Below are 27,684 nucleotides of genomic sequence, written 5' to 3' on the forward strand. Positions count from 1 at the left end.
TTAGTTCGTTCAATTAATTCCATGTTTATCATATTTAAATAATCTAGTAATGTTGTATGTCCATTTTCTTTGACTATTGTTTACAGATGCGCCTGAGTTTGATATGAAGAATTTCCCACATAACACTGTTTATGTGAGAGCAGGATCAAATCTTAAATTTGAGCTTCCACTCTCTGGTAAACCAATGCCAAAAGTCACAATGTCAAGAGGCAATGCTCCAGTTAAGTGCGGCAAGAGATTTAGCTTTGACGTAACCCCTGAAAGTCTTAATATCAGTCTCAAAGAAAGTATTGCAAGTGATGCTGGAAGATATGACATTGTTGCCTCAAACACAAGTGGAACCACCAAGATGTTTGTAAATATACTGGTCCTGGATAGACCAGCTCCTCCTGTCGGGCCTGTTAAAGTTAGTGATGTGAGGGAGACAAGTTTGTGTCTCCAATGGCTCCCACCTGTGTATGATGGTGGCAGTCCTGTTACAAACTATGTTGTTCTAAAACGTGAAACAAGTACTCCAGCCTGGACAGAAGTGTCATCCACAATTGCAAGAAGCACTGTTAAAGTCACCAAACTTACAAAGGGAGAAGAATACCAGTTCAGAGTTAAAGCTGAGAACCGTTTTGGCATCAGTGATCACATTGATTCTCAGTCAGTTACAGTGAAGCTTCCATACAGTGAGTACATAGATGATGTACATAATGTGCAGTTGTTTCTATTTAAGTCTGAATTTCTGTTAAACCCCCGCTGGTTTGTTGTATTTTTAGCTATCCCTGGACCACCATCAACACCATGGCTGGGTTATGTGTCAAGGGAGAGCCTCACTGTTTGCTGGAATGAGCCAGTAGTAGATGGAGGAAGCCCAGTGGTTGGATACCATGTCCAAATGAAAGAAAGAAGTAGCATTCTTTGGCAAACAGTAAACAAAACAGCAATCCCTGCAAATCAAATTAGAGTGACAAACATATGTCCTGGAATGATTTACGAATTCAAGGTAGCTGCAGAAAATGCAGCTGGTATTGGAAAGTTCAGCAAGACATCAGAAGAAGTGCTAGCAATTGATGCCTGTGGTAAGTTTTAATAATACAAATAATAATATATAAACTAAGTTGATACGTTGTCAAGTTTCTCTGAAATTCATTGCCATAAAACAAATCATTGTTTTGTTTTAGAACCACCGGCAAATGTGAGAATTTCTGAGGTTACAAAAAATTCAATTAGCCTTGTATGGCAGAAGCCGCCATTTGATGGTGGAAGCAAAATCACTGGCTACATGGTTGAGCGAAGAGATGCTCCAAATGGCAGATGGACAAAGGCAAACTTTACCAATGTCATTGATACTAACTTCACTGTATCAGGCTTGACTCAGGATCAGGCATATGAATTCAGGATTTTTGCCAAAAATACAGTTGGCTCGATCAGCAATCCATCTCTAATTGCAGGACCAGTAACTTGTGTCGACATTTCTGGTAAGTTTATTGATGCTACTTTGATAGTTATCTCATGTTATCATCACTTTTCACACTTTATTATACATTTCTGTTTCCTGTCATTCTTAGGTGCTCCAGTAATTGACCTGCCCCCAGAGTATTTGGATGTTGTGCAATACAAAGCTGGTACATCATTCAAAATCAAAGTGGGAATATTTGCTAAACCCTTGCCAACTATTGAATGGCTTAAAGATGACAAGGAGCTAGTGTCAAGTGCACAGCTGTCAATTGAGAACACAACTGACTCATCTGCCATCCTCATTAAGGATGCTAGTCGTCATAATACTGGAACCTATGAGCTCAAAATCAAGAATGTGTTTGGCACAGCATCTGCTAATATCAGAATACAGATTTTAGGTATGTAATCATTTGTCCCAAAAATATATATAAATGTAATTTCAATGTCTTTTTCACCTCTTTATGTCCTCGTTGTAAATTTATAAACCTTTTAATTCTGTAAATAGACAAACCCGGACCTCCAGCTGGACACATTGAATTCAAATCAGTCTCTGCTGACAGGATAACAATTGAATGGGAACCAGTGATTGATGAAGGAGGTGCAAAAGTAACTCATTACATTGTAGAAAAACGAGAGACAAGTAGAGTAGTGTGGTCCCCAGTTTCTGAAGCAATGGAAGCACGTACTGTTACTGTCCAAAAGTTGGCCAGAGGAAATGAATACATATTCCGTGTCAGAGGTGTTAACAAATTTGGAGCTGGAGATCCTCTGGAGTCTGAGCCTGTAATTGCCAAAAATGCATTTGGTAAGGAGACAATAACTGTAAATCTAATTTATATAATATATAGTTTTGGTAAACCAGATAATTACAAATATACTATTCATTAAGTCAATTATTATTGTTTTTAGTTACTCCTGGACAAACTTCTACACCTGAAGCAACAGATATCACCAGAACATCAATGCAAATTGTTTGGGATAAACCTAGTATGGATGGTGGTAGCATGGTTACAGGATACTATCTGGAGAGACGTGACAAGAAGAGCCTGCGCTGGGTAAAAGTGTACAAGGACCCCATTAATGACACCAAAGCAAAGGTCCATCATCTCACAGAAGGAAATGAATATCAGTATCGTGTATGTGCAATCAATAAAGCTGGGGAAGGTCCCTACTCTGATGTTTCTGACTTCTACAAAGCTGCTGATCCAGTTGGTATGTATTACGGTTTCATTTTACAAAAATATTAATTTTACTAAATTCATATTTAATTAATATTCTAACTGCCTTGATAAAGTTATAACCAAGTTTTGTAAATTCTCCTAAGACCCACCATGTGAACCAACTAAGCTCAAGGTAGTGGACTCAACTAAAACATCAATAACACTTGGATGGTCCAAGCCAGAATATGATGGAGGCAGTGAAATAACCAGCTATGTTGTAGAAAAAAGAGTTGGCGAGGAAGGGGAGTGGACAGTGATTAGCCATAAGGGAGAAGTGAGAACCACAGAGTATGTTGCCTCGGACCTTAAACCAGACATTGACTACTACTTCCGTGTATCTGCTGTTAATTGTGCTGGACGTGGAGACCCAATTGAAATGGAAGAGCCAGTACAAGCCAAGGACATTCTTGGTATGTACTAATGTTGAAATGCTTGTTATATCTTTGTACATTTTATAGCAATATTTCCAGCGTGCAAATAACAGCATAAATAATTACAATTATTATTTTGCAGAGGAAGCCCAGGTTGATACGGATGTTGCAATGAGAACTCATTACATTATGAAAGCTGGTAAAGATGTTGAAATCATGGTGCCCCTGAAAGGCAGACCTGCTCCAAGTGTCTCTTGGAAGAAGGAAGACCAAAACATTGACAATGATCCTAAATATGACATTCACAACACAGACACTTCATCGTGTCTCATAATTACACAAGTAACTCGAAACGACACTGGTAAATACACCATCAATATATCAAATGGTGTAGGAGAACCAAAGTCCTTAACTGTGTCTGTTAAAGTACAGGACACTCCAGCTGCTTGTAGGAATTTGATTTTGAAAGACGTCACTCGTGGGAAAGTTACACTTTGCTGGGAGCCTCCTCTACTGGATGGTGGCGCTGAAATTACCAATTATGTTGTTGAGAAAAGAGACTCTTCTAAGCGTACCTATGCATGTGTAACAAATAAGTGCAAGGAAACCACGTGTGTAATTGAAGAACTATCTGAGAAAGCATCATTCTTCTTCCGTGTATTAGCAGAAAATGAGAATGGAGTTGGAGATCCATGTGAAACAGCAGAGCCAGTTAAAGCCACAGAGACACCAGGACCGGTCAAAGACCTTTCTATGAAAGACTCCACAAAGACTTCAGTAATACTACAATGGAACAAACCAGATTATGATGGTGGTAGCATTATTACAGACTATATAATTGAAAAGAAAATCCAAGGTCAAGAAGAATGGGCCCCTGCTGGAACAAACAAGCATTGTGAACATGAAGTTACAAAGCTTAAGGAACTCACTGAAATGTTTTTCAAAGTTTGTTCCAAGAATGAAAAGGGCACTAGTGACTTCGTTGAAATCGGACCAATTAAAGTAAAGGACTACATTATCCCACCAGAAGCAAACCTTGAAGAGTATCCTGATGGACAAATCAGTGTACGTTTGGGACATAATGTCCACATTGAATTGCCATACAAGGGTAAACCAAGACCAAGCATTCTTTGGTTAAAGGACAATTTACCACTGAAAGAGAGTGAAAAAATACGCTTCAAGAAGTCTGAAAACAAAGCCACTCTTATGATAAAAAATGTGGAGAAAGACAATGGAGGCAAATACACACTTAGTCTTGACAACAACTTCTTCCGAAAATCTTTTCATATACAGGTTATTACCCTTGGACCACCCTCTAAACCTATTGGGCCCATCCGCTTGGATGAGGTCAGAGCAGAAAGTATAGCCATATCTTGGGATGAGCCAAATGATAATGGGGGTGGAGAAATCACTTGTTACACTGTTGAGAAACGTGACACTTCTCAGACTGACTGGAAAATGGCTTGTTCAAGTGTGATTGGAACATCATTTAAGGTACTCAATCTGATCAAGGGAATTCAATATCAGTTCAGAGTCTGTGCAGAGAATAGATATGGTGCAAGTGAACCTTTAGTTTCACAAAATGTCATTGCCAAGCATGAGTTCAGACCACCTGGCCCACCAGGAATGCCAGTGGTTTACAATGTTACAAATGATGGCATGACTATTCAGTGGGATGCACCTATTTTTGATGGAGGTTGTCCAATCCTTGGTTTCCATGTTGAAAAGAAGGAGAAGAACAGCATAATGTGGCAAAAGGTTAACATTGTCTTGGTCAAAGAAATGGAGTACAGGATTCCTGGTCTTATTGAAGGCTTGGAATATCAGTTCAGAGTCTACGCCCAGAATGATGCTGGATACAGTCGCATGAGTGATGAAAGCAAACCTGTTATGGCTGTTTCTCCAGTTGGCAAGTTCAACTTTTAGGCTTATTTTTTCACACAGATATTTCACATTTTAAATGTATTACAGTTGACAGTGTCTAAATAGTAAATAACATGTATTTTAATTTCAGATCCTCCTGGTACCCCTGACTATGTTGATGTAACAAGTGAATCAGTTAAACTGAAATGGGAAGCACCCAAGCGTGATGGTGGAAGCAAAATTGTTGCCTATAATGTTGAAAAACGACAGGGCAAAGGGCGGTGGTTAAAGACCAATTTTTCAAATGTGACCGACACAGAATTTGCAGTGACTGGCCTTGCTTTGGGTGAACGCTATGAATTTAGAGTCATAGCAAGAAATGCTATTGGCACAGTGAGCCCACCTTCTCAGTCTTCTGGATATGTCTTAATCAGAGATGAGAGCTGTAAGTATACACAGTTTATAATGTGTTTTTCATCGTTAAGTGGTCAACATTTTTATATGGAATTTTTATGCTGGTCTGTATGTCTTAAATTCATAATCTTACCTCTTTTAGTTTCTCCAAACATTGAGTTTGGACAGGAATACTTTGAGGGAGTCTCTATTAAAGCTGGAGAAAACATCAGGCTAAAAGTAACAATCAAAGGAAGACCAACACCAAAAGTGACCTGGTACAGAGATAATATTGAATTAACCAAGAAAATGGTTGATATCACCACAATTTCTGGATCAAGTACCCTCTTTATCAGAGATGCTGACCGTAGTCATCGTGGTCTTTATACTGTGGAAGCCATAAATCCCTCAGGATCTAAAAAGGAATCAGTGAGAGTTGAAGTCTTTGGTATTAATAATTTTTGTACCTTATCCCTCTTATTTATGCATTCCACAATTTATAACACTACATTTTCTTAAGAACCACTTCTTTAACCTATGCTTCTATAATTTCCATCTTTTAGATACACCTGGTGAACCTGTTGGACCAATCACATTCTCGGATATCTCTGAGGGCAAAGTAACACTTTCATGGAATCCGCCTGTGAATGATGGTTGTTCTGAGGTCACTCATTACATTGTTGAGAAACGTGAAACCTCAAAAATTTCATGGACACTTGTTACGGATGAGTGCTTGACAAGCACATACACTGCAACCAAACTGATCAAGACAAATGAGTATCAGTTCCGTGTTTCTGCAGTCAATAGGTTTGGTATTAGCAGACCACTGGATTCAGTTCCTGTGATAGCACAAATGCAATACAGTAAGATAATAAAAAACTTATTGAAATATATTTTTCTCAAAGTTTCTGTAAAACACTGTAAAAAATCTTTTAAAAAAAGTGTCTAAATTAATTCTTTTTTTTCCATCCCTGCAGCTGTTCCAGATTCTCCTGGAACTCCAGATGCAACAGATGTTGACGGAGAGAGTATCACAATCAACTGGGCTCCGCCAACACATGATGGTGGAAACCCAATAAAATATTACATTGTGGAAAGACGTGAAAAGAAGACTGGTCGCTGGCTGAAAGTCCTAACAAGGAAACCCATTGTTGAGGCTGCACACAGAGTGACTCATCTTACAGAGAATGTGGAGTATGAATTCCGTGTTTATGCTGTAAATGATGCTGGAATTGGAGCACCAAGCAACATTTCAATGCCAATTAAATGTGCAGAGCCAACAGAAGTACCTGATGCCCCATCTATTGTCAATGTGACTGACACTACCAATACATCTGTCAGTTTGGAATGGACCAGACCTGCCTATGATGGTGGAATGGAAATCCATGGCTACATTATTGAGATGTGCAAGGGATCTGAAGTGCAATGGCACAGAGTCAATGAGGATCTTTGTTCTGTCACAAGATACAATGTAACTGGCTTGGAAACTGGTGCAGAGTACAAGTTCCGTATTTGTGCAGTCAATTCTGTTGGAAAGGGAGAAGCCAAAGAAATACCTGAGTATGCACAGGCAGTAGACAGGCTCTTGGCACCAGAAATTGACATAGATGCATCCTTCAAACAGACACATATTTTGAAAAGTGGTGGAAGTTTATGTATCCGTATTGGCTTTAAGGGAAAGCCAACACCTACAGCTTCCTGGACAAAAGTAGATGGAGAACTTGGTGTTATGACAGACATCACTACCACTGAGACATACACAGCCTTGACACTGGAAAACTGCACTAGAAATGATACTGGAAAATATACTCTCACTCTTGAGAACAGTAGCGGCAATACATCTATCAATGTTACAGTCAAAGTGTTGGACACACCTGGTATACCAGGGGCTCTCTCCATCAAGGAAGTCACAAGAGGAGCTCTCACAATTGCTTGGGAACCTCCTACAAATGACGGTGGTGCACGTGTTCATCATTACACTGTTGAAAAGCGTGAGGCAAGCCGTCGTACATGGACAGAGGCAGCACCCAAGACCACTCAAACAAGCTTAAGAGTTTCTGATCTCCTGGAAGGTGTACCTTATTTCTTCAGAGTTATGGCTGAGAATCAGTATGGTCTTGGTGAAGCATATGAAATGCCTGATCCAGTTATTGCCACAGCTGAACCTGCTCCACCAAAGAGAGTTGATATCATTGATACAACTGACACATCAGCAACCCTGGCCTGGCTCAAGCCAGAGCATGATGGAGGAAGCCGTATCACAGGCTATTGTGTGGAATCCAAGGCAAAAGATACAGATAAATGGGTTGTTTGTGGTACAACAAAAAATCTAAGCCTTGTAATTGAAGGACTTACAGAGAACAATGAGTATGAATTCCGTGTCAAAGCAAAGAATGATTCTGGCTTCAGTGTGCCAAGAGAAGCTTTCTCTTCAGTCATCATTAAAGAGCCACGAATTGAACCTACTGCCGATCTCAGTGGTATCACCAACCAACTCATTACTAGCAGGATTGGTGAATCTTTTGAGATTGATGTTCCAATTAGTGGAAGACCAGCTCCAAAGGTCTCCTGGAAACTTGAGGAAATGAGACTAAAAGAAACTGACAGGGTTTCAATCAAGACTAACAAAAACAGGACCACTCTTACAGTTAAAGACTGCATGAGAGGTGATGGAGGAAGATATTTCCTCACCCTTGAGAATATCACTGGGTCAAAGACTTTCACTCTCACTGTCAATGTTATTGGCCGACCAAGCCCTCCAGAGGGCCCTATTGAGATTTCCTCAATTACATCAGAGTCATGCGTAATATCATGGAATCCACCTGAGGATGACGGTGGCACAGACATCACAAACTACATTATTGAGAAGCGTGAATCTGGTTCAACTGCTTGGCAGCTTATTAACTCAAGTGTAAAACATACTTCTTTCCATGTTTCACATCTAACTAAATACATGCAGTATACTTTCCGTGTCTGTGCTGAAAACCGTTTTGGTGTGAGCAAACCAACAGAATCTGAGACAATTGTTGCAGAACATCCATTTGGTATGTAATAGCTAATAAGGAATTAACATTTTTGAGATACTGTATAAATGATCAAATATTAAATATTTAATAACATGTTTTCCTTTTTATAGTTCCTCCAGGGCCTCCAACAAGGCCAGAAGTGTTCGCTGTAACTGCCAACAGCATGAGCATTCGTTGGGAGGAGCCGTACCATGATGGTGGCAGCAAAGTCTCTGGATACTGGATCGAAAAGAAGGAGCGTAACACAATTCTCTGGGTGAGAGAAAACAAGATTCCCTGCTTTGAATGCTATTACAAGGTGGAAGGCCTTGTTGAGGGTCTTGAATACCAGTTCAGAGTGTATGCAATGAATAGCGCTGGCCTCAGCAAAGCAAGCGAAGCATCAAAAAGAGCTGTGGCACAAAATCCAGTGGGTAAGTACATCACAATCAAAAAGTAACTTATTCCAGCCTAGATTGACAAAAACAGTACTTAATGTATTTTTTGATGATACAAATGTGTAGATCCTCCAGGAAAAACAGAAGTTACAAATGTATCAAGATCAACAGTCTCAATCAAATGGTCTGTGCCCCTAAATGATGGTGGAAGCCCGATCACAGGCTACATTGTTGAGCGCAAGCCTTATTCTGTCACTGGAGAAGGACGCTGGCTTAAGTGTAACTACACTAATGTTACCGACACAAATTTCACTATCACTGCATTGGGAGAAGGAGAGGAATATGAATTCCGTGTAATTGCCAAAAATGCGAATGGAGTGTTGAGCCTGCCATCAGTTTCAACAGGACCAGTGACATGCAAAGCAGAATACAGTATGTATCATACATGGTTCTTTCACTAAACGAGACAAAAAAAATGTATCAATGAGAACATAAATACTCATGACACTTAAATTATTTTGCAGTTCCTCCTAAAGCAGAGCTAGACAGCAAACTCCTTGTGGACACAGTTGTAATTAGAGCTGGATCTGATCTGGTGCTGGATGCCTCTGTTGGTGGTAAACCTGAGCCTAAAGTCAGCTGGTCCAAGGGCACAAAAGATCTAGAGCTCTGTGAAAAATATGCTCTCCAGTATTCAAGTACCCGTGCTCTGGCAATCATAAAGTTCTGTGACAGAGATGACACTGGGAAGTATGTTTTGACAGTTAAAAATGCAAGTGGAACAAAAACTGCTGAGGTCAACGTTAAAGTGCTTGGTAAGTGTGTTAAACATAAAGCAATGACATAGATGAATGGTACCTTCAAGTCCCAAACAAATTGTATCTTCTATCCAAAATATGTTCAGTTCGTTCATACTATAATCTTTCTTCTTTTCCAAGATACACCTGGTCCCTGTCAGGAGATTACAGTCAGCAATATATCTGAGGAAAAATGCACAGTGTCTTGGAAAGAGCCACTGGAGGATGGTGGTGACCCTATAACACATTACATTGTTGAAAGAAGAGATACCAATAGACTTAACTGGGTTATCACGGAGGCTGAATGCAAAGCCCTAACATGTGAAATTAAAAGACTTTTCAAGAACAATGAATATATCTTCCGTGTGAGAGGTGTGAACAAGTATGGATCTGGTGTGGCAGTACAGTCTACCCCCATCTTTGCCAGAAACTCATTCAGTAAGTGTGATGATTAAGGTTAAAAACATTATCAGAGGTTTTTTTTGTAGTGCTGTGTGTTACAATATTCCACCTTCATTTCCAATTACAGCTGTCCCATCACCTCCTGGAACACCAGAAATCCTTGCAGTTGGAAAAGACTTTGCAACGATAGAGTGGCTGAAGCCTGAGAGCGATGGTGGCAGTGAAGTCACAAACTACCTGATTGAGTTCCGTGAAAGAAAGAGTGTTAGATGGATCAAGGTTAACAGAGATTCTATTCTCAAGGACACATCCTTCAAAGTCACTGGTCTCCATGAAGGCAACATTTATCAGTTCCGTATTACAGCCATGAATGCAGCTGGTGATAGTGAACCTAGTGAAGTGTCAATGTATGCAGTATGTAGAGAACCAACAGGTAAGTTTCTGAAACAATCCCATTATTAACATTTAAATGTGTATATTACTATAGTAACAACTGTTTACCTTATTATGTTAAATCCCCATTTTAGGCACTCCAGATCCACCTTCAATCCCACGAGTTACAGACACACACAAAGATAGTATTAGCCTTGCCTGGACACGACCAGTTGAAGATGGAGGTGCTGATGTTATTGGTTACGTTCTTGAGATGCAAGAAGCTGGTGCAGAGGAATGGACAAAAGTGCATGAAAAGAATCTTAGGGTGACCGAACACACAGTTACAGGTCTTCCTGCTGGCAAAAAATACTTTTTCAGAGTTGCAGCTGTCAATGTAAATGGAATGGGTGACTTCAGTGAACCTTGTGCAGAGACCGAGCCTGTGGAAAGAATTGGTATGTTCACACAAATTCCAAATTGTTATATTCTGTCAAAGTTTGATATATACACAAATGCAAGAAAGAAGCAATTTCCTATTGCAGCAATATCTTTGTAAGTATATTTTCTATTAAACTCTATTGTTTTGTTTATTTTTATTTTAGAAATTCCTGACCTTGAGCTGCCTGATGAACTGACAAAGACCATTTGTCTGAGAGCAGGAAGTTCTCTGCGGCTCCATGTTACTGTTACTGGTAGACCAATCCCAACTATAACCTGGAGCAAACCTGGTGTGGACCTCCAAAATCGTGGCTTTATTGAAGTGACAAATACTGCTACAACTCTCATTATTGACAAGGTGCACCGCTATGATGCTGGAAGATATACAATTGAAGCCTCTAATTCAGCTGGGAAGAAGGATGCAAGCATTCTTGTGAAAATCTATGGTATATATCTTTATATATTTTTCCCCCATATTAAATCACTGAAATCATTGAATTAGTGTATATAACAATGCACCATGAAATTATGTCTTACCAGCATGTTTATGAATTATTTTTCAGATACACCTGGTCCAACTGGTCCAATTAAGTTGAAAGAGCTTACAAAAGATTCTGCTCACATTACTTGGGATGCTCCTGAGGTCGATGGTGGAGCACCTGTCAATAATTACATAATTGAAAGACGAGAGGCATCAATGAGAGCATACAAAACTGTCACATCCAAATGCAGCAAGACATCATACAAAATATCTGGTCTGACAGAAGGAATGCTGTATTATTTCAGAGTTTTACCAGAAAATATCTATGGTGTTGGTGAACCTTGTGAGACAGGTGATGTTGTATTGGTCTGTGAAGTTCCACTGCCACCAGTCAAGCTTGAAGTTGTAGATGTAACCAAATCCAGTGTATCACTTGCCTGGGAGAAACCTTTACATGATGGAGGCAGCAGAATTACTGGCTACATTGTTGAGGCTTGTAAAGCTGGTACTGACAAGTGGATGAAGGTGGCAACTTTAAAACTTACAGACTTTGAGTACACTATCATGTCACTTAATGAGAACGAGCAGTACTTCTTCAGGGTACGTGCTGTCAACAGCAAAGGAGCTGGTGAGCCAAAAGAAATCGTAACAGCTGTGACAGTTCAAGATCAAAGAGGTATGTATATTCATAATAACAAAAATTACAAGATGCTGTCAATTGTTTTTCATGTTTCACTGTTTTTTTCCTCTTTCAGTCTTGCCAAAGGTTGATCTATCAGCTATTCCACAGAAGATGATAAGTGTTTTGGCAGGCAAACCCCTCGAGCTTGACTTACCAATTATAGGTCGACCACCACCAGCTTGTTCTTGGTTCTTCAATGACAATAGGATAAAGATTGTGGAGCGTGTGAAGATAAAGTCAACTGGAAAATTCTCTAAATTAACCATTTTTGACACTACAATTGATGACAGTGGAGTGTATACACTTGAGTTGAAAAACATAACAGGAGTAACTACTGAAAACATCAAAGTCATCATTCTTTGTAAGTACAGACCCCCTGCATGAAAACAGATATTGTAAAATGGTTGTTATAATATTAATTATAAACATCTCTCTCTGTAGCCAAACCTGATGAGCCTCAAGGGCCTATCCGATTTGATGAAATTGATGCAACATCCGTCACAATAAGCTGGGATCCACCTACGAGAGATGGTGGTGCACCAATTAGCAACTATGTGGTTGAACAACGAGATGCTCATCGGCCAGGATGGTTACCTGTGTCAGAATCAGCTACCAGACCAACATTCAAATTTGTCAGACTGACAGAGGGCGATGAATATGTGTTCCGTGTTGCAGCAACCAATCGCTATGGCACTGGGGATTACTTACAGTCAGAAATCGTAATGTGCAAGAGCTCCAAATGTAAGAAAACATGTTTAAATATATATATATGTATTTATGATTTAGGATATATGTATATATTCTAGACCTACTTCATCACACATTTGAATTTTTGTTATAGCAATTCCCGGGCCGCCTGGAAGACCCATTGTATTTGATGTATCACGTGATGGCATGACTGTTGCATGGGAGCCACCAGATGAGGATGGAGGCTTAGAGGTGTCTGGCTATATTATTGAACGCAAGGAGGTCAGATCAGATAGGTGGATCCGTGCTAATAAAAATCCAGTGACAATGACAAGATACAGATCCACTGGATTAATTGAAGGCCTGGAATATGAACACAGAGTGACAGCCATCAATCCTCGTGGTGTTGGCAAACCTAGCCTTCTTTCTAAACCGGCAGTAGCAACTGATCCTGTTGGTGAGCAGAATCTTACTATTAATACATTTATATATTAACTGACACAAAATTTTGATTGAGGTAAATTCAGTTATCATCACTTATTAAACAATTACATAAACCCTACAGATCCACCTGGGTCACCTCAAAACCCACGGGTCACAGATACCACAAAGTCTTCTGTGTCTTTGGCCTGGAGTCCTCCAGATGAGGAGGGTGGTGCTAAGGTTACAGGTTATCTAATTGAAATGCAAAAGGTTGGTTCAGTAACCTGGATGAAGTGTAATGCTACACCTTCACTCATCTGTGAATATACCTTGACACAAATGCCACAAGGAGAAGAATTCAAATTCCGTGTTATGGCTTGCAATGCTGGTGGACCAGGTGAACCAGCTGAAGTACCAGGAGTTGTGACTATAACAGAAATGCTTGGTAAGATCTTATGACACTGTCATTAACTTCCTGTAGTTATATGTGTGAAATGCTATATGTCTGGAATGATTTAATTATTTGAAATGTGTTATTTCAGATCCTCCAAGTTATGATCTTGAGGCAAAATACAAAGATGTCCTTGTAGTCAGATCCGGAGGAGTAATCAGACTTTCAGTGCCCATCAAAGGCAAACCTAATCCTACCTGCAAATGGACCAAGGATGGATCAGAGGTGACCAACCGTGCAATGATTGTCTCCAATGAAGACGTATCAGAGCTTGTAATCAAACAAGCTGAAAAGTCTGATTCTGGAGTTTACAATCTCCATCTGGAAAACAAGTGTGGCAAAAAAATGCTTCCTATAAAGGTCAAGGTTATTGGCCGTCCATCTGTACCTGAAGGCCCTCTTAGATTTGATGATATACAAGCACATTCTGTAAAAGTTAGCTGGAAACCACCAACAGACGATGGTGGTTCTGAAATTGTTGGCTATATTGTGGAGAGACGTGAAGTAACAAAAGCAGCTTGGTACACTGTTGACTCGCGAGTGGTTGACACATCCCTTGTGGTTAAGGGACTACAAGAAAATGTTGAATACCACTTCAAGGTGACAGCAGAGAACCAGTTTGGAATAAGCAGCTCCCTGAAATCAGAAACAACTGTTGAACCAAAGACTCCAATTTGTAAGTGCTCGTCAGTTATCTAATTTCTAGGCAATGTATGTTTGTTATTAAACATAAAAGCATTTTCTTTAATTTTTTGTTATTAATATTTAGGTGTCCCTGAGGCTTCAGGCACTCCACCAGAAATTATGGATGTAACTAAGAATTCTGCTGCTTTGGCTTGGACTAAACCCAAAGATGATGGTGGATCTCGCATTACTGGTTACTTCATTGAATACAAAGAAGTGTCGTCTGATAAATGGATTCGTCATGAGGCAAAGATTACCTCAACAATGTATACTCTTAGTCAGCTCACTACTGATTCTGAGTATCATTTCCGTGTTATTGCTGTGAATGATATTGGAGAGAGTGAACCAGGACCTGCATCAGATTCAGTAATATGCAAAGATCCATTTGGTATGTCCTGATTCTTAATTTTCTCTGTTCATCAATTGATTTTAAATTATTGTCTTTATTTAATAATAATAAAAAATAAAAATACATTCTATTTAGATAAACCAAGCCAGCCTGGAGAAATTGACACTATGACTGTTACCAAAGACTACATTTCAATTAACTGGGAGGCTCCAGCATGTGATGGTGGAAAACCAGTCCTTGGCTACTGGATTGAATACCGAAAATCTGGAGAGAGTGCTTGGAAGAAATGCAATAAGGAGCGCACAAAGGACAAACAGTTCACTCAAGGTGGTCTTCAAGAAGCAACAGAATATGAATTCAGAGTATTTGCTGAAAATGAAACCGGAATTAGCAGACCACGCAGAACAGCAACTGGCATCAAAACTAAATTGGGTGGTAAGTATGGTTTGAAAAAACATTTTAAAGTATTGTTTTATGTATTGGGATTTGTCAGTATTAATTATTTATCCAAATACATTTTTAGAGGAGAAATGTATTTGACTAAAATAAATCTCTCTATAGCTGTCCATTGCTTTTTTATTTAATTATTTCTTTATTTTTATATTTCCTAGTTGGAAATAAACCAGCTCTCAGGAAAGAAATGGATGAGGTCTCTGCCAAACTAGGACAAACTGCAACTCTCAAATGTCAGATTATTGGAAGACCTGTTCCAGAAATTAAATGGTACAAGGGTGGAAAGGAAATCAAAGAAGGTCACAAATATGCAGCAACCTCGGATGGCCGTAATCATACACTGACGATTTCAACCGATCAACAGGAAGATGAGGGTCTGTACACATGCAAGGCTGTGAATGAGGCCGGCGAGTGTGAGACCAGTGGAACTCTGGTCCTTGAAGCAGCACCACAGTTCCCAGTGCCACTGAAAGACAAAATCTTTGCAACATGTGGTAGCACAGTGCGCATACATGTTGTTTACATTGGTCGACCTCAGCCTAAGATAATGTGGCTTTATGGAGCCAAAGCTTTGGAATCCTCTGAGAATGTGATAATTGAAAATACAGAGCATTACACTCATTTGATTCTCAAAAACGTACAGCGCAGAGAAAATGGAGGAAAATACAGAATCAGGATTAACAACCATTTTGGGGCTGCAGATACTGTAACTCACGTTGAAATCTTAGGTATATGTTTAATAAAGTTTAATCATGTAAAAAAATCTGGTAAATATTAGTGGAAATAAGACCAATCAACTTATTCTGTCACTACATTGTGTTTTCAGATAAACCTGCTATGCCAGAAGGTCCTCTTGTACTTGATGCACTGTTAAAGAATTCTGTGATCATCAGCTGGAAAGCACCCAAAGATGATGGAGGATCAATGATCACAAATTATATTGTGGAAAAGCGTGAAGACAAGGAAGGAGCAGAGTGGGAACTTGTATCTTCATCTATCACAGGCACTTCATGCAGAATTCCTAACCTTGTTGAAAATGAGGGATACTTCTTCCGTGTTTCAGCACAAAATCGTTATGGCAATAGTGAATCACTGGAAACTCCTTCTGCTATCCTCATCAAGAGTCAGCTAGGTACGTAATTAAGAAACATGATTAAAGAATGTTGTTGATATTCTTTTTTTGTAATATTTAAATTAAATCGTATTTTAAAATGTATGTTTACAGAGAGGCCAGGAGCTCCATTAAAACCAGTTGTTTCTGGACTTACCAAAAACTCCTGTGTTGTGTCTTGGAAGCCACCTCTCAGTGATGGAGGCTCTAAAATAAAGAGCTATTGTCTTGAAAAGCAAGATAAGAAGAAGGGTGAATGGGTTGCAGTTACAACAGATGAAATCCACCAGACTGTTTATTCTGTCAAGGGCCTGACAGAAGGTGTACAGTATGAATTCCGGGTGAAATGTGAAAACCTTGGTGGTGAAAGTGAGTACAGTGAAGTATCTGACCCTGCTATTCCAAAGACTGATGTTGAAGTACGTGCACCTGCTTTCAAGGAAGATCTCAGAAACATGAGTGTAAAATTCAAGAGCAATGCAACATTTGTCTGCAAGATAACAGGACAGCCCAAGCCTGTAATAAAATGGTTCAAACGTGGTAAGGAAATTCAAGGTGATGGCACCAAAATCAAGATCCAAGAATTCAAGGGAGGTTACCAGCAGCTTGTTATTGCTGATTGTGATGCAGAAGACTCAACTGTATATCAGATCAGAGCAACAAACCAGGGTGGATCCATTTCTGCTACTGTTTCTCTAGATGTAGAAAGTAAGCTGTTTTAATATTTTTAGATACTTTGATTGGCTATACCTGCAATTCTGTCTGTAAGAAAAATTCAGTTTTGTGATGCATTAAAAATCTGTCTTTTTTCAGTCCCTGCTAAGATTCATCTACCTAAGAATCTGCAAGAAAAGGAGGCTATCCCTGCACTTCGTGGTGAAATTGTGAACATCAAAATTCCATTCAGTGGAAAACCAGATCCAGTCATCACTTGGCAGAAGGGACAAGACCTTCTTGATAATGATGGACACTATCAAGTCATTGTCACACGATCCTTCACATCTCTTCTATTCCAGAATGGAGTAGAAAGGAATGATGCTGGTTTCTATATTGTGTGTGCCAAAAACAGATTTGGAATAGACCAGCAGACAGTTGAGCTTGATGTTGCAGATGTGCCTGATCCACCACGTGGCATCAAAGCCAGTGATGTTTCTAGAGATTCTGTAACACTTCACTGGGTAGCACCTGCCAATGATGGAGGAAGTAAGGTCACAAACTATATCATAGAAAAGTGTGCCACCACAGCAGAAAGATGGATTCGTGTTGGCCAGTCTCGTGACAGCCACTATACTGTTGTCAATCTGTTTGGAAAGACAAGTTACCAATTCCGTGTCATTGCTGAAAATAAATTTGGTCAGAGTGCACCGTCTGAGTCAAGTGGACCTGTTGTGACGAAGGAAGACAAATCAAGAGTTCTTAACTATGATGAAGAAGTTGATGACACCAGGCCAGTTTCCAAAAGCAAAGCTCCTCATTCAGAGGCTAAGAATGTTCACAACAAGTACATGATTGCTGAAGAGCTTGGCCGTGGACAGTTTGGTATTGTTCACCGGTGCATTGAAACCAGCTCTGAGAAAACTTACATGGCTAAATTTGTCAAAGTTAGAGGTGCAGATCAGGCACTAGTGAAGAAAGAAATTGCAACACTGAATGTGGCACGCCACAAGAACTTCCTGTTACTGCATGAGTCATTTGACTGCCCTGAAGAACTAGTCATGATTTATGAGTTCATCTCTGGTGTGGACATATTTGAGCGCCTTGGTACAGCCAATTTTGAGCTCAATGAGCGTGAAATTGTTAACTATATCAGACAAGTATGTGAAGCTCTGGAATTCCTTCACAGCAAGAGTTATGGCCACTTTGATATCAGGCCTGAAAATATAGTGTACACCACAAGAAAGGGAACTAATGTCAAGATCATTGAGCTCGGACAGTCTAGACACCTTACACCTGGGGACCAAATTAAGATTCAGTACACGACAGCTGAGTTTGCAGCACCAGAAATTCATCAAAATGAGATGGTTAGCTCTGTGACAGATATGTGGTCTGTCGGTGTCCTTGTGTATGTTCTTCTTAGTGGATTTAATCCATTTGCCGCTGAAACTAATCAGCAAATGATTGAGAGCATTTCCAATGCTGAGTACAGTTTTGATGATGAAGCCTTCAAGCATGTAAGTGTTGAGGCATTAGACTTTGTGGACCGCCTACTAACCAAAGAGCGCAAACATCGTATGACTGCTGCTGAGGCTTTGAAACATCCTTGGCTGACAATGAACTCGGAGCAGCTAAGCACTAGGTCCATCAAGATTACTCGCCATAAGAGATATTACCAAGCCATGGTTAAGAAAGAATGGAACACTGTTGTCTCATCTGCTCGTGTTGCCAGTGGTGGTGCTATCAGAAGTCAGCGGGGAGTAACAGTATCTAAAGTGAAGATTGCACCATTTGAACATGGACCAGTGGCAGGACAAATTAAACACAGTGTTGCTGATGAAGGTGATGATATCAAGCTCATTTGCAACATTGATAACTATGATAGCACCACCGAAGTAACATGGTACTGTGGAGTAAGACAACTAGAAGAAGGAACTAAATATGAAATTACTTATGAAGATGGGCTTGCTACCATAACTATCAAGGGAATCACAAGAACTGACGATGGAACATACAGATGCAAAGTTGTCAATGAGTATGGTGAGGACAGTGCCTATTCAGAGCTCTTTGTCAAAGGGGTAAGATCCTATCGTGAGTTTTACACTACACGTGTTGTAAAGAAAGTAAAACGTAGAGTGGACACAGCAAGACTTCTCCAAAGACCTCCTGAATTTACTTTACCATTGTGTAACCGCACAGCTTACATCGGAGAGGACGTGCGCTTTGGTGTCACAATCACAGTGCATCCTGAACCTCGTGTAATGTGGTTGAAAACTGGTCAAAAGATTATGCCGGGAGATGATGACAAGAAATACACTTTTGTTAGTGATAAGGGCCTGTATCAGTTAGTTATTCACAATCTTGACCCAGATGATGATGCAGAATACACTGTTGTGGCACGAAACAGATTTGGTGATGACAGTTGCAAGGCTCGTCTCACAGTGGTCCCGCGTCCTGCTCCTGCTGATACCACTTTGAGACCTATGTTCAAACGTGTCCTTGCTAACTTGGAATGCAGAGAAGGCCAGAGTGTACGTTTTGAAATGAGAGTGTCAGGGCATCCTTCATTGAAATGGGAGAAAGATGGCATGTCTTTGGCATTTGGTCCACAAATTGAAGTTGTGCATGAAGGCTTAGATTACTATGTCTTACATGTAAGAGATACTCTTCCAGAGGATTCGGGCACATACCGAGTCATTGCAACTAACTCAGCTGGGTCTGCAAGTTGCCAAGCCACACTCAAGGTTGAACGTGTGACACACATCAAGAAGGAGGAGAGTAAGGACGAAAAGAAGCAGAAACATGATCTTGAACAGCAAGAGATGGACAAGAAAGTAAGACTAACACAGATACTAGCAGGTACAGATGTTACCCCACTTACTCCAGTCGCACAGCAAGCACTAAGAGAAGCTGCAACTATGTTCAAGCCAGCAATCACTACTAAGAAAGTCAAGAGCGAAGCTGAGGAAGCCAAAGAAAAGGAGGAAAAAAAGAAGAGAGCAGAAGAAAAGAGGCTGAGAATGCCATATGTTGTTCCTCCACCTCGTGTTGTTGCTCCTAGTGCTCATGAGGAGGATATGGAAATCAAACACTTTGTGCCTTTCTCTGATATGAAGTGGTACAAGAAACTCCGTGATCAATATGAGTTCCCGGAGCCAATGGAAAAGTTCCCCCAGAAAAGACTTAAGCGCATCCGACTGTCAAGATGGGATCAGTTCTATGAAGTACCCCTGCCAAGAATTAACGACCAATACAAGCCAAAATGGCATATTCCTGTTTCACAGGATGACCTTGAGACTGTAAGGCCAGCAAGACACCGCACACCTTCTCCAGAGATGGAGGCTTACTACAGAATCAGGAGACGCTCTCTTGGTGATCTTTCTGATGAAGAACTGCTTCTGCCTGTTAGAGAATACTTGTCAATGAAGAGAACAGAAGAAGAAAGACTTAAACTTGAGGATGAACTTCAGTTAGGCTATTCTGCTTCTCCGCCAAGTCTTAGCCCTGTACGTTTTGAACTCTCTGCACTGCGTCACCCATCACCTAAGAGAGCTGCATATGATGAGGAAGGAGGGGAGGAAATCCCAACATATGACTCTTACCGTATTCCATCTAAATATGAGGCTGGTCCAAGCTATATTGACTTACGTCAACGTCATGATAGGGCAACATACAGACCTCCAAGGCAAAAACAAAGGTTACATGAGGAAAAAGAGGATCAGGAACTGCTTAGGTCAGTAACAACAACCACAAAATTAACTTCCTACAAGAGCAAACTGCAGCACATTGAGTTTGAGGAGAAAACAAAGGTCAAAAGAAAGGAGAAAACAAGAGTTTCTGTGTCAGCAGTAACTGAGGGAGGAGTCATAACTGACTCAACATCATTCTCTCCTGGCTATGCTGCAGTAACACGTCCTAAGAAACCTTCTGCAGCTCTGGCAGAAAAAGAAGTGGTTAGAACAACTTCACCTGAAAAGACACGGCCACGTTCCCCCAGCCATGTTTCTACTGAGAAAGCAGACACTACAACAGATTTATCAACACAAATTGATTATATGTCAAGGTATGAGTCAAGAAAGAAAGCCTTGAAAACTGAGAGGAAGTTTGAAATTGTGACCCAGCAGCCTTTTACCCTCGACCATGCACCCAGAGTAACTGTAAGAATGCGCTCTCACCGTGTGCCAATTGGTCAAAACACTAAGTTTACACTAAATGTCCAATCTAAGCCAGAAGCACAGATTAAATGGTACCACAATGGACTGCAGATTGAAGAGAGCAGAAAATACCGTATGTTTAACATGAGTGGCGTTTTGTCTCTTCAAATCATTGATTGTCAGGAAGAGGACAGTGGCACCTACCGTGTTGTATGCACAAATGTAAAGGGAGAGGCCTCTGACTATGCCACTCTCGATGTTGCTGGTGGAGGATTTACTGCATATGCCTCACAACGCAAGGATGAGGAGCCACCAACTCCCTTTGTCCCTGAGATGACAAAAACAGATGTTTATCATGTTTCATCTACAAAAGCTGCATCTGTATCAGAAACACACATGGAAGTATCTGAAATCAAAACAGACAAGATAAAAGAGACAACTGAGACTGTTGTTCAGGAGAGGGTAACTTCTGAAATCAAACGTGAAACTATGGAAGTCACTGCAGTTAAGGAGGTTGTGGTTGAGAAAATTTCTCAGACTAAACTTGAAGCTACAGAAGTGATGACAGTAGTGGAAGAAGCTGTTGAGGAAAAGAAGCCAACTCTCCCTGCTACAATTCTGACTAAACCACAGTCACTCACAGTATCGGAGGGAGAATCTGTTAAATTCACATGTGATGTCGATGGTGATCCTGCACCCACTGTAACATGGATGCGAGAGACGCAAGTAATTGTGTCATCTCATCGTCACCATATTACCTCAACTGAACATAAATCAACCTTTGAGATTACCCAAGTAGAAACTTCAGATGGAGGTAATTACACTGTAGTGGTTGAGAACTCTGAAGGTAAACAGGAGGCACAGTTCAGTCTAACTGTCCGTAAACCAACACCTGTACAGAAGGTTGTTGCTTCTCCTCCAAGAGTGAAATCTCCAGAGTCTCCCCGTATAAAGTCGCCATTTGGAATTAGGTCTCCACAGAGAATTAAATCACCTGAACCAATTAAATCTCCACAAAGAGTTAAGTCCCCACCCATGGTAAAATCACCTACTCCAAAAGAAAAAACATCCAAGCCAACCTTCTCAGCAGAACTAAAAGACATCTCAGCCTCTGCAGATACTATTATCAAGCTTACAGTGAAAGTGTCCGGCGAGCCTAAGCCATCAATCTCTTGGATGAAGGATGGAAAAGTATGAGATTTTTTAAAAATTTCATGGGGTAAAAATTATATATTGTAATGAATAGATTTACTAACTTGAATTTTGACATTTTTTTTCCTCACAGAACCTCTCTCAAGGTGGAAAAATTGAAATCTTTGAAGAACATGGTTCAGCACATCTTGAAATCTATGAAGCTGATGTCTCTGATAGTGGAGTATACACATGTACAGCCAAAAACAGTGCTGGATCTGTTACTACAAACTGCACTGTTACCGTTCAAGGTATTGTAGTGCTCAATTTGGCACTCAAAATACATGATTTTAGTAAGTAAAATTTTGCATTTTAATTTTTAATTAAAATGAAATACTCTTTCTGCTACAGCGCGGACAACGACAGTGGGCATGGAACAGAAAGCAGAGTTGACAGAGCAAATAGTGAAAAAGGAGATTGCCTATGAGGAAGTGCAGTCCTTTACAGAAATTAAAGCATCAAAAACCCAAATGACAGTGAGTCAAGGTCAGACTCTTACGCTACGAGCAAATATCCCTGAAGCCTCTGATGTGAAATGGATCCTGAATGGAGCCCAGCTATCAAATTCAGAGAACTACAGATATGGTGTGTCAGGAAATGATCACACCCTGACAATTAAAAGCATCAGTCATCATGACCAGGGAATTCTGACGTGTGAGGCCAAAACTGAACATGGTGTAGTCAAGTGCCAGTTTGACATGACCGTCAGTGCAGTGCGCTCAAATGCCCCAAGTTTCCTAGTGCAACCACACTCAAAGAATGTAAACGAGGGACAAAATGTCACATTTACATGTGAAATCATTGGTGAACCTTCTCCTGAAATTGAGTGGCTGAAGGATAATTCAGTAGTGAGTAGCTTATTATATTTCTGATAAAGAAAAAAAAAACAGTTTATATGTTTTCCCTCATAGCGATCTCTCAACTTTATTTGAATTTCCCTTCATCTTTGCAGATAACTATTACATCAAACATGAAATTGAGCCGGTCTAAGAATGTGTACACTCTTGAGATTCACAACGCTACCATCGAAGACAGCGGAAAATACACAGTAAAAGCAACAAACAAATTTGGACAGTGCTCTGCAACAGCATCACTGAATGTCCTCAGTAAGTGATCTCTTTCTAAGAAAACAATTAACACTCTATAGTAACCTAGTATGAGCATCCTGTCCATTACTTAAAACGCATGATCAAAATAAACATGTGTTCTTCATGGACATACTTGTCTAATTATAACTAATTATGTCTGCTCACCACTCAAGCTAACAAAATCTAACAATTCCTTCTACAAATGGGACTATGTTCTTTTGAATGTTTTGACTTTGATGGACTGTACTTTGACCTACTGAATTTAAATGGTAAATGGACTGCATTTATATAGCGCTTTCAACAGACCACATGGCCATCCAAAGCTCTTTACAAGTTGCCTCACATTCACCCATTCACACACCGACTGCAGTGTCAGCCATTCAAGGTGCCATCCAGCTCGTCGGGAGCAGCTGGGGTTAGGTGTCTTGCTCAAGGACACCTCGACACTTGGTCAGGTGGAGCCGGGGATTGAACCACCAACCTTCTGGCTTGTAGACAACCTACATGAACCACTGAGCCACTGCCACCCCAGCCACCAAAAAGCATATGGAAAAACATATCCAAATAATTTTTCCACCCATTAGCCATGCATCACATACCTCAAAACAAAAATGTTTTAGAATGGAGTCAAAATAATCAAAAGACTGTATTTTTTCATTAGCATTACCAAATGAATTTCCTTAAAGGTACAATCTGAAAGTGGTGCAACTGGAGCATTATTTATTTTTGTAATACCAATGCTGTCAAAATTGTTCCAGCATACTATACATTTAATATGCCCAAATGTTTAAAACTGGAAAAAGAGACCAGTTGCACCATTTGAATTGCCTGTTGTACCTTGTTATTAAATAAACCGCATCAATGACATGGTATTTGCTGTACTCTCATAGCTCTGGTTGAGGAACCTGCCAAAATGATAATTGTGGAGAAAGCCGCTGATGCTACGAGCATGCAGGGCAGTTATTCTGCCAAGCATGTGGTTTCAAAAATGCAAGAGACATCCTTCAGCAGTTCCAGCATGGCTGAGGTTAAATTTGAGAGCATGTCAGCGTCTAGCATGACCTCCATGACTTCTGAAAGAATGAAAGCTATGAGCTCCAGCAGTATGATGGCAATGTCCAGTCACTCGCATGTTGAGGGGTCATCCATCAAAGCCATTTCTCATGGCCGCAGAGGTGAGGTGGAAAGTCTGTGCATCTTCGCCAAAAAACATTTACAGTTCAACACACCCAATATTGGCAGAGCTATTATCAGCATAATAACAGATTAATTTGTTGTCCCCTCCCCAGGTATACCACCAAAGATTGAGGCTGCTCCTGAAGATATCAGTATCGAGTCAGGGAAGGTCCTGGCTGTAGCCTGTGCTTTCACCGGAGACCCAACCCCTTGTGTAGAATGGTCACATTCAGGGAAGACACTGTCCAGCAAGGAGGAGAGTGGACGATTGCAGATTGAGACTTCTCAAGATGTCACCACTCTTTTTATAAGTGGAGTGAAAGAGACTGATGCTGGTGCATACACCTTAAAACTTTTTAACGAGTTTGGATTTGATACTACTACTGTCAATGTCAGGATTCGATCGATGTAAAAAAAAAAAAATAGATAATAGCAACACAATCCTCACCCCATTTCCCTCATTCAAATCCTTTTTATTTATAGAATGAGAAAAAAATACCCTGTTCTTGACAAAGACCTGGATTTCTGTTCTTGTAAATATGAACTTTTTTTTTTTTAAACCAAACTTGACATTAATTTATGCCAAACTAGACTAAAGTCTAAAGTTGTTATAAAATGTGCCATATTGGATAGTTATGATCAGAAGTTCAGCACCATTTTGTGACATGTACATAATGTATATAGCCGAATTTACCGGTTATGGAAAATGTATGAATTGTTATTTATGACAATATTAACAAATGAAACAAATGGAACTAAACGTTTAACAGGAGAAAGTTTCATATGGAACGAATACCCTGTTGAACCTGAAACGAAACAAAACTCTGTGCCTCAACAATAAGTTGAAGTCTTAAGATTGCCTCAACAGGTAGAGAGGCTCCCTGTTGACGTTAACTAAAATCAGAGAGACAAAGTTATGCACTGTACATTTGTGCGTGCAGTAATGCAGTACACAAGAATTAATGACTTGAACATAAGACCTTGAGTGCTGTTTGCATTACCCTCATGTAAGCAGGGCGACTAGGCCTTGTGTTCAGACTGATTAAGTCATACCACCATTTTAATGACAAGCTCAATGTGCGAGCGGCCTGCACAATGAGTTAATGATAATGTTTGTGCACAGTTTCTGGCAACGGACTGTTTGAATTTTGATTTTATGAAAGTAACATCACCTGGCCATTCGTAGTAAAATCAAATCAAGTGCTTCTTTGCAGAAGCTGTGCCAGCTCTTGGAGGATTTCTAGGCTAGGTTATATTTTGTGTGTGTGTGTGTGTGTGTGTGTGTTAGCATTAGAATCTCACTTTGTCAGCAGCCAGGGTATCCATCAAGTAATGTACCACAGAGACTTCATGTGCTGTGAAAAGAAAAGAATACATGGATGTAATACCCTGCACTTTGATTTATTAGAGCTAATTTATGTAGTTGTACCCATATATTCAGCCTCCTTGAGTCTTATTAAGTACTGATTTAATAAAGCATGTTTTCAGCACCATAAAATCTTTGTCCGTGTGTTTTCCATAAATTAATGCTATTTTATATTTGATGTAGGCCTATGCATTTTGGTTACTCAGTCTTTGAATATTATCTTCATGTCTTCATAGTTGATTTAATCGAGTTTTGTTTTCATCGAAAACAGTTTCAGTTTTATCAGTTGTATCTTTTTTCAGCCAATATTGTTTATGAGGATAACCTGCTTGAATCAGTAACATTATTCATTCTGATTTAAAAAAATTTTTTGAAAAGGTGTGCAGCAACATTGCCAAGTTTCTAACACTATTTAATATGCATTATAAAGGGTAAATATGTTCACCTGATGTCTAGAAACAACTAAAGAGAATTTATCGTTCTCTTATTTTACCCTTTACCATTTGTACAGTTTAGACTACAGCCATCTGAATCTATTTTAAAACTAGACATAGTTTTTATTTCTGAACAATTTTCTTTTCAAAGGTTTCTTCCCCAAAAGTAGGGTTAAAAGTTAAAATAAAATAACCTCTAGTCTATATAAAATCAGGATACTCTTGTTGCTATGGACTACGTTGACGAGTGATGTAGAAGTATTTACTGCGAAGCTTACACTGGCGACATAACTATAAGAGAAAAGAATATAAAGTGATCATTTTCAGCAATAAGTAAAAAAAAAAGTGTTTTAACGGTTGTTTGCAGAACTTTATAGTTATGTATGATACGAAAATTAAGTTATTTAAGAAAAATATAATAATATTTTTAGAATTAAAAGTTTTTTTTTTTTCAAATCTAGTATTTTATTTATTTATTTATTTTTTGGTCTAATTGACAGGTTTTATTTATCTTATGTGTTACATTTATGTGTCTAAGAAAGAAAATACACTGCTGTATAATAACTAATAATTTGTTTTCTATGATGGTTTTATTTTTTCCTAATGTCAGTTTTAAGATTAGTTTATATAGCCTACTAAAACTTTTTTGGCTAATAGTTTCTGCTACTGTAAAAAATTTCAATTATCACCGCATTATACATATCGTTTCTTCATATAGAATATAAAAGTTTCTGCTTTTTATTCAGCTTAGCTACAGAGAGGGCAGGATGTCTTTGTCTATATTAGGGATTTCCTGGCACATTACTTCTAAGTCAGTTGTGGACTTTCTGCGCGAGAGCGCCCTCTGGTGTCCCGACATTTTATCCTACACGTCAGATTGTCCTACCAGGGTTTACTCTGCATGCGCACATCAATATTACCTGCTTTTTCTCATTTCTCATTAAACAACATTTAATCTGCATAAGTTTATGTTTAGGTTTAGGGTAGGTGTGCACTTTAATAAAACACAATCTAATAGGTAGAAAAAATATTTATTGTTGGTTTACTGTAGCTGTATCCCTTCTAGCTACAAGTGCGAATATAACCCATAATTAAATAAGTAGTAAATAATCACTTAATTACTGTATTTACATTACTGTAAGGGTAGGTTTAGGGCTGTAGTACAGTAGGTGTAGACCATAGACGTTAATAAACCATAATTTTACAGGTAGCATTTTTCATTGTCGAACTGTACTGCCTTCTGTTTTAATGGGACGCAAAATCTGACAGGTTAATAACTTTAAAAAAATTATTTTTTAGATAATTTAATAAAAGTCCAACTAAAAGAAATTTGAATAAAATAATTTCTCATCTTACTGATAAATAATGTCCTAAATAATTAACATCACAGTGCATTATGCTTAACGGTCAAATGTTTTCTACCCAATATTATAGGATATTACAAAAAACGTTGAGTTCACATTTACTTGTTTAGAACGTTTCACAGTAATTCCAATGCAGCTTAATGAAAATACCACTACACCGTAATACGCCACTAGAGGGCACACTATCAAAAACAATAACAATCGCGTGGTTTGATGACGTTAAGGAGG

At 39.4% G+C, this 27,684-nt stretch overlaps 1 protein-coding gene across 29 annotated transcripts in view; it reads left to right on the forward strand.

Annotated features, from left to right (window-relative positions):
• ttn.1 (titin, tandem duplicate 1) overlaps positions 1-25,790 on the forward strand; it is a 132,785-nt gene extending 106,995 nt beyond the window's left edge. For 26 of the 29 annotated variants that reach the window (XM_026271315.1, XM_026271317.1, XM_026271307.1 and 23 more), the window contains 36 exons: positions 87-674; positions 765-1,067; positions 1,170-1,466; positions 1,557-1,844; positions 1,952-2,251; positions 2,356-2,658; positions 2,771-3,076; positions 3,180-4,946; positions 5,052-5,345; positions 5,457-5,741; positions 5,857-6,156; positions 6,271-8,337; positions 8,430-8,732; positions 8,823-9,128; positions 9,221-9,511; positions 9,635-9,931; positions 10,023-10,328; positions 10,423-10,725; positions 10,873-11,154; positions 11,272-11,865; positions 11,945-12,232; positions 12,313-12,612; positions 12,713-13,015; positions 13,124-13,426; positions 13,524-14,108; positions 14,202-14,504; positions 14,601-14,900; positions 15,077-15,646; positions 15,745-16,050; positions 16,144-16,737; positions 16,843-22,028; positions 22,123-22,279; positions 22,380-22,876; positions 22,981-23,134; positions 24,007-24,291; positions 24,406-24,704. In XM_026271315.1, the coding sequence (XP_026127100.1) occupies positions 87-674; positions 765-1,067; positions 1,170-1,466; positions 1,557-1,844; positions 1,952-2,251; positions 2,356-2,658; positions 2,771-3,076; positions 3,180-4,946; positions 5,052-5,345; positions 5,457-5,741; positions 5,857-6,156; positions 6,271-8,337; positions 8,430-8,732; positions 8,823-9,128; positions 9,221-9,511; positions 9,635-9,931; positions 10,023-10,328; positions 10,423-10,725; positions 10,873-11,154; positions 11,272-11,865; positions 11,945-12,232; positions 12,313-12,612; positions 12,713-13,015; positions 13,124-13,426; positions 13,524-14,108; positions 14,202-14,504; positions 14,601-14,900; positions 15,077-15,646; positions 15,745-16,050; positions 16,144-16,737; positions 16,843-22,028; positions 22,123-22,279; positions 22,380-22,876; positions 22,981-23,134; positions 24,007-24,291; positions 24,406-24,704 (20,210 nt within the window). Of the gene's footprint in view, positions 1-86; positions 675-764; positions 1,068-1,169; positions 1,467-1,556; positions 1,845-1,951; positions 2,252-2,355; positions 2,659-2,770; positions 3,077-3,179; positions 4,947-5,051; positions 5,346-5,456; positions 5,742-5,856; positions 6,157-6,270; positions 8,338-8,429; positions 8,733-8,822; positions 9,129-9,220; positions 9,512-9,634; positions 9,932-10,022; positions 10,329-10,422; positions 10,726-10,872; positions 11,155-11,271; positions 11,866-11,944; positions 12,233-12,312; positions 12,613-12,712; positions 13,016-13,123; positions 13,427-13,523; positions 14,109-14,201; positions 14,505-14,600; positions 14,901-15,076; positions 15,647-15,744; positions 16,051-16,143; positions 16,738-16,842; positions 22,029-22,122; positions 22,280-22,379; positions 22,877-22,980; positions 23,135-24,006; positions 24,292-24,405 lie in introns of all 29 variants that reach the window. The other 3 variants (XM_026271330.1, XM_026271300.1, XM_026271311.1) reach the window with 2 other exon arrangements.
• The last annotated feature ends 1,894 nt before the right edge of the window (positions 25,791-27,684 follow it).

The sequence above is a fragment of the Carassius auratus genome, chromosome 9, assembly GCF_003368295.1.
Source record: "Carassius auratus strain Wakin chromosome 9, ASM336829v1, whole genome shotgun sequence".
NCBI lineage: Eukaryota > Metazoa > Chordata > Actinopteri > Cypriniformes > Cyprinidae > Carassius > Carassius auratus.